Source organism: Topomyia yanbarensis, chromosome 3, assembly GCF_030247195.1.
Source record: "Topomyia yanbarensis strain Yona2022 chromosome 3, ASM3024719v1, whole genome shotgun sequence".
Lineage (NCBI taxonomy): Eukaryota > Metazoa > Arthropoda > Insecta > Diptera > Culicidae > Topomyia > Topomyia yanbarensis.
Window position 1 is genome coordinate 122,679,852 of NC_080672.1, and position 6,998 is coordinate 122,686,849.

General features: G+C 37.1%; 1 protein-coding gene across 7 annotated transcripts in view; it reads left to right on the forward strand.

The window, feature by feature from the left end:
- The window catches only part of LOC131692357 (kinesin-like protein unc-104), a 149,241-nt gene extending 144,850 nt beyond the window's left edge, over nucleotides 1-4,391 (forward strand). For all 7 annotated transcript variants that reach the window (XM_058979358.1, XM_058979357.1, XM_058979356.1 and 4 more), the window contains 2 exons: nucleotides 4-105; nucleotides 180-4,391. In XM_058979358.1, coding sequence (XP_058835341.1) covers nucleotides 4-105; nucleotides 180-297 — 220 coding nt within the window. In that variant the 3' untranslated portion in view covers nucleotides 298-4,391. The remainder of the gene's footprint in view (nucleotides 1-3; nucleotides 106-179) is intronic.
- The last annotated feature ends 2,607 nt before the right edge of the window (nucleotides 4,392-6,998 follow it).

Genomic DNA, 6,998 nt, shown 5'->3' on the forward strand with positions numbered 1-6,998 from the left:
CAGTGTGGTAACCAAACATCGAGGTTATCTGTTGCAAACACTAGGTGATAAAGAAGTGCACGATTGGCTCTATGCCATTAATCCACTTCTCGCTGGTCAAATTAGGTGAGTTTGAGTTTCAATATAAGTTTTGGCTGTGTAATAGTTATTTAAACTCCTTTTTTTCCTCTATTCATCAGATCTCGTCTGGCGCGACGAAACGTGAATGGCAGCAGTAGTGGGGGTGATTCGTCCGCATCCACTCTCATGATCTCGCAGGCACAGAACCAGAGCAACAGTGGTAGTTCGGCTAAATGAGATACGATTACGATGGAGTCCGTGTTGGTGTACTAAACGAAAGATCTCATTTCCATCTTGAGAGTCTGCATGTGCGACGACGAAGGCAGCGACAAACAGCGACGGTAAACAACGATCGAAGTGATGATGATAGAAACGTCCGCATGGTAGAAGGAAGCAGCTTTAAGGTGCTTCTTTTCGATTACGTTTACAGTCTCGTTTGGTTCTGTACCAGACACGATCAGTTTCTGTTTCTATTCATTTTCCAATTGCTATACGAACGTTGAGGCTGCTTCAGAGAAGCAAGAATCGTGAGTACCTAATACTTTCCAACATACGGATCCATCGGCGAAGATTAGCTGAGGAATGAAACAGTGACGGTCAGACTTTACCATGTTACTAAGTAAATTGTGAAGGCTTAAAGTTATGTTTTTAATGTTTTGCGAAGGCAAACATTGACTGCAACACTAATATATTTTCAACCTTAGGGAAAATATGTATATTTTTATACACTTTTATTTAAACCAGTTGTGTAGATAATTGTTGATTTTATTTCATAACAAAATGGGAACAGATTGATCCTTCAACAGACAGGTGAAAAGATATTCAGGGAAAATGAATTTCAACTGAATATTCCTTAGCTAGAAATAAAACTGTCTTGGTTTCAAGATTCCTAGCGCTTGCTACTAAAAATGACATTCTCAACGCGGGCACGCAGTCGACCACGTAAAATTTCGAAACGGGTAAAACTCCTCATGAATTGCTTATAACTACTAATAGTTCCCAGGTGCTCAAAACCCCTCCGAAAGCAAGGGCAAACAGGATAAAACGGAAAACGCAATCAAAGAGTGACCACTTTAGTTGATTCTAAGTTTGCTAATTTTGCCTTGTTATGAAACGTATTAGTTCGAATGAGAAAAGTAAAAAGGGAAAGAAAACAATAAAATTGATATTAATAATAGAAGTTTAATATCTAGATCAAGGAACAAATCAACATGAACAAAAAAAAAATAACTTTAAATAGTCGTATGTGTATGTATACCTTTTCTCTACAGTCAGATCAAACAAACAAAATGCTAATTATCAATTTTAAGAACTACAATACTCAACAACAACAGTGACATAGTTGGAACACACAAAAACTCACTCAAAACTCAAAGCCACAAAACAACCTGCAAAATTTCAGTATTCAGCACACTCTCGCTACAGACACTTATTGGAATCATGGAAGAGAACGTGTAGTTAGTGGTGCTGCAGAATTAAGAAATAGTGAGACAGAAAATAGTGTGCAATATTCTAGTGGCACCTGGTTAACAGGATGGTGTCTACGGTGTTAGAGAAGAATTGTTTCCATTATCTAATGCGTACACAAAGATTCATTCGCATTTAGTTGTACTTTCATCAGGCGTGCCAGTTAAGGTCAAGAGATAAAGTCCATGAAAACATGGCACTATGTAAAGGCTTCGAAAAGATTCGAATAAGATTTTGTTTTTGAAAATATATTTTATTCATTAAGGAACATTTGCCACAGCGACAGAGGCATAAAGTGTCGCAAGTGGCCCACCAAAATGCTTATCTGTTGGTCCGATAGTACCGATGTTGTAGAACTATCTGCAAGCGGCTTATCCCCCAGTTCAGAAGACTATCATAGCGAGGTAGTTAGTAGCTCACGCAGGCGTTCCACATGCACCCGTACCAGATTGCTTCTCAATTTAATGGTTATTAGGAAGAAATGCTAACAAACTGCTAGTGCGCTTAGGATTTCTCCGGTTCTCGTTCGAAGCTGAAAGCTGGAAAGGAATGCGGAAGAATCTACACTGTATAGAATCTGTAAATATTAACGCTCATAATTTCCGGTTAGTAGTCATTAAGTCCCAGTAGTTGCTTGAGTTCTGCCGTGTTCTGAGAGTAGACATGTTAAAAGATACAATTGATTTTGTTATCCCGCCTTCCGCGTCAGTAGTAGTTGTAAATAGGAGTACCGAGGCAAGTATACGGATCATATTTTTACTTCAACGGTTGGTAGAGATGGTTGAGACTTCAAGAGTTTCTGGTAGATGGTAGCTAGTGGGGGCCGTTTTTGATCCAATGAGTTGTTATTGTGATTGTGGACTAGAGTCAGATAGATTCACTAATGGCAGGCGAAATAATTGTTTTATGTCTGATAATTGTTCTTTTTTTAAATATAGAAATTACTATTGAAGGTTTTATGCAAATGCCACTTCTCGGAGTTCTTCCTTTTTTGCGGCATTGCCAAAAAAGGTACTCATATACCACCTCTGACGGTTTCAACGCGAGGGCCGTTCAAAAAGTTCAAGTTAAGAAAAGTAAAATATTCTTGACTGCTTATTGACGTTCATCTTCTTAGATGGACGTACGATAAAGTTTAAAATTAACGACCTCGAATACTAAGAAGCACACTCTTTTATTTGAGAAGCTAATTTGTCTTATCTCTGTTGGCAATAAATTTTTCGAAACAAATCCAATATTACAAATCTGAAGCAAGGCATAGTATATGAAAGAAATTAATATAGTATCATTATGGCGAGCTGGCTATTTTGTGTTGGATAATCATTAAATCAAAGATGCTGTTTCATAAAATTTCGAAAATTTTCGATATGCTAATGTCTAGCTCTGATTAAAAACCATGAACCGAGCAAATTCTAATATGGACAGCACAGAACAATTTGCTAATTTTGAAATCTATTATTCCCTGGCAGAAACAGGCAAATTAGCTCATGATAATTCCATTCACGCTGACCCACCCCTCGTAGCAGTCTAAACCTTACAATAGTCGCACATACGCGAGCACGCGAATGTGCTCGGTCCCGCTGCATTGCCTTTTGCCTTTTCGTCGTGTGTTTTTCGCATAACAGTCCCTTTTCTTGGAGTATTTTCGTGTAGCTGGGACTGTTATGCGAACAACGAGTGATACAAACCAAATCACAAATCTACTATACCGACGGTTGAAGTAAAAATACTCCGTATAGGCAGAACCATCTATTTCAGTTCGCACATATTTTACGTTTGCTTTTCAAGGATTATAATTTTCAATTTTACTAAAGAAGAGGCAAACATACCAAAGATTAGTTAAATGGCAAAAGAACAGGAAAACAACAGGCACCCGTTAGCGATAAGAAGTAGGCAATTATATCCTGAAATGAGTCATATAAATGTGATTATAACCGAATTATTTTCTATAATTATTAAGTTTCGTTGGTAAGTTGCGCTGCTCCAAGGCGAGAATCTTGCATAAAGTGATGCTTTAAAGTCACTTTTTTGATGTTAAGATTCGAGGATAGTTCCCTTCCATTGGTAGAACTGGAAAACCGGTCTCCTCTGTCGCGGTTGAACTGAAACCGACGAGAGTGAGGACCCAATTTGCACCCTACCGGAAGCGTCTGAAATTGGTGATAATCGGCTTATGCCGAAAACGGATAGTCACATTCCATTTTAAATTGTTTTAATTCCACTTCTCCAAATACACATAATCTCATCCTCTATATGTATAGCAATAGTGAATGCTTCACACAAATCTGCTAACCCAATTGTTCCTTTGTTGCGAACGATCGTTTCGCAGAAAAATAAACACGTTGTGCTCTCTTGTTTTTTCAGTTGATATTTGACTTCAAACCAAACAGAATCGCTAAGCAAATAACTGTCACACATCCCAACAAGGTGTAAAAGTATTTATAAATGGACAAATTGCATATTTAACTTTTCTCGAAAAAAGAAGAAAAATACATACTTAAAAGTATTTAAAAAGGCAGAAAAACTGAACAAATTCTATATTTGCAAATAATTGAAGCATATAATCCTTACAATTTTGAGCAAGCTGCTGAAAAACATTTAGAATGCGGAGCGGTTTTGACAATTAAAAGGAAATTGGCAAATCGAAATAACAGCATTATATATAAAGCAAACCAAAAATAAAAAAGAATTATTATACCATTATTTATTGAACATAAAACGGTACACTCTAAAATTAAACCAAAAAAGGATAGTATATATACAAGATGGAAACTGGAAACAAGCAAACCATGCTATTGAAACTAAACATTCTATTAAGAAAAATGCTTTGGACAGAAGTAAATAAAAGATAATGAAAAAAAAAACACACCCACCGTTGTTTTAATCCGTCAATTTTTATTTTTTCCTTCGACAAAATAGCTTCAAAAATTCATCTTACAATGTAACTGTTACATACTATAAAATTCTTCTAAAAAACGTCTAACAAAACTGGCTGCTGTGGGGCATTTCTGCCAAGAGAAAAACAATCATTTAAAAAAATACTGGCGTTTTTTACATCCCTCATTCGGTTTCGCTTCGCTTTATTCTACTATACTGGTTTCATCGGACATCGTGCCAAGCATGAACCAGAATGTCTACCACTATTTAGTTTAAAACAAAACAATTATCTAGTTACTGGCTCACTTGTTTTTTTTGTTTTGTTCGCACAAAAACTGTCACATCTAGCTCCTCTTACTGAACGAAATAACAATATCAACTGGTTCCTTGCCTATGTCAAGTGGAATCTCGTGTTTGCTCGCGCGTCCCAACATCAGGATGCCGGAGATAGGAATATCATGTTTAAAGTACTAAGTTGCTAACTAAAATCTAACAGCCGTTTGCCGTACGGGAAGTACCAGATCGAAAGATTCACACTCGTCCGAATGGCATTGATTCCACATCACTTTCCGTGAAATCACCGCTTCGCTCCGATTGGTACTTTTTTATATATAAAAAGGCAATAAAACTTGGCTACCTATCTATTTGAATTAACAATTATTTAATAAAAGAAGGGAACATTGATCCTTTCGCAGCTATATTCCATAGCGGTTGTTTTCTCTTGCATACCTAGTGGCTAGTTTGGGATTTGTTTGCTTTGTAATTGCACTTGTTACTGGGTTTATTGTCCACACTCTGCTATTCTCACGCTAGTTTGTTTCTTAAACTCTTATGTACAATAACAGATCCTAATGCTAGTCTATATTTAAAGTAAAAATGTTAAAACCTACCAATAAATAAACTACGGCAAAGTGTCAACTGGCGCTATTATTTAGAAGGATTATTAAATATACTAAAGGGGGAAATACGGTTTATATGAGCACTTGCTAGTGTGGTGAAGAAATCGGTTTAGAAATCTGGACGTGTTAATTGATTTTTTGTCGGTATGTATTTTCACTGACGGTGGTGTTCTAGTCTGGTGTATTTTTTTGATTCCGAAAGGATGTTCTGGAAGCTGTTGAAATTCTTAAAAGCCGACATCAAAGTTCCCATTCATTCACGTGAGTAGGCAATAATCAAATGTCAACTTTATCTGGATAAGATGATGATGAGATAATTGATAGCTAGGGTATTGCAAAAAGCACTTATCCCTTTCATATTGTGACAAATAACCTGCGTTAAGCCAAAGCGAACTGAGCACCATACTTTTTTCCTGGTATTTTCAATGGAAAAATACATTTTTCGATAATTTACCATTATCATAGAAAGTTTCAGGGTACTTATTTGCTTTCGATTACTATTTGAGTTCTCAGAAATAAATTGATGTTGGGTTTTTATGCTGCTTCATTGGATGCGATAGCGATTTTTAGGTAACTCCCTCCCAATGGCGCTTGGTCCTCTCTAGCTTAACGCAGGCCAAATATCAAAGTAAGCTCAGATGCCAAATTTCACATCAGTTGGACAAACTTAAACTGACGCCCACTTCACTTGATGTTTTTGACATTGGTACTATAGAAAAAATAGGAGGAAAAAATATATCCTTCCGACAGTCGCGCTATAGCACTGAGTGCACGCCACTTTGAAAATCTAGCGAAATCGTCTTCGGCCACCAGCGGGTGCGGAAAATTACACTTTTGTACTTTTGTTTAAAGAAAACATTCTTAGTAATTGAGGGAAAAAAATTCGTTTCTCGAAAAATACGGCAAGTTGGAGTTTTGGGACAATTTGTCTCAAAAATCACCTATTGTGAATAATCATTCTGCTCTATGCTGTAAATCATACGTATTTTGCAGTTTTTCTAATATAACAAATTCAACAATCGAATGGTACCCTTGCGACCTGTGTCAGGATACGAGAAATTGAGCTTCTAGGGCTCCTCCTATGGAAAGGCTATGCAATCACTCTGAAAACCGATTTTTTAACCGAGGCCCGGAGGGCTGAGTCTCATATACCATTCGACTCAGTTCGTCGAGTTGAGCAAATGTCTGTGCGTGTGTGCGTATGTGTGTATGTGACCAAAAATATGCATATCGTTTACTCAGAGATGGCTGAACCGATTTTTTCAAACTTAATCTCAAATGAAAGGTACAATGTTCCCATAGACTGCTATTGAATTTCATTTAATTCCGGTTCCGGAGTTACAGGTTGAAAAGTGGGGTCACGCATGAAATTTCCATATAAATCTGAATCAGCATGATATCTAAAAGATGCAAAACTCCATAAAATGTGTTCAAAAATGTTTGGATTTATACTTTCAGCTCACTGATGCCCAATCGTTGACCACATTGGACAGCTTCGGCGGAACCGGAAGCTTCGGGAAAGCGGTATGTTCCTGAGCTGAAAAGACATCTGCCTCTCAGAAATGTCTAAATCGATTTTCACAAAATTAGTCTCAAATGAAAGCTAGAACATCCCTATTGAATGCTATTAAATTTCCTTTAAATCGGAGCACTGGTTTCTGTGTTACGGATTGAAGTATGCGGCCACATGCGAAA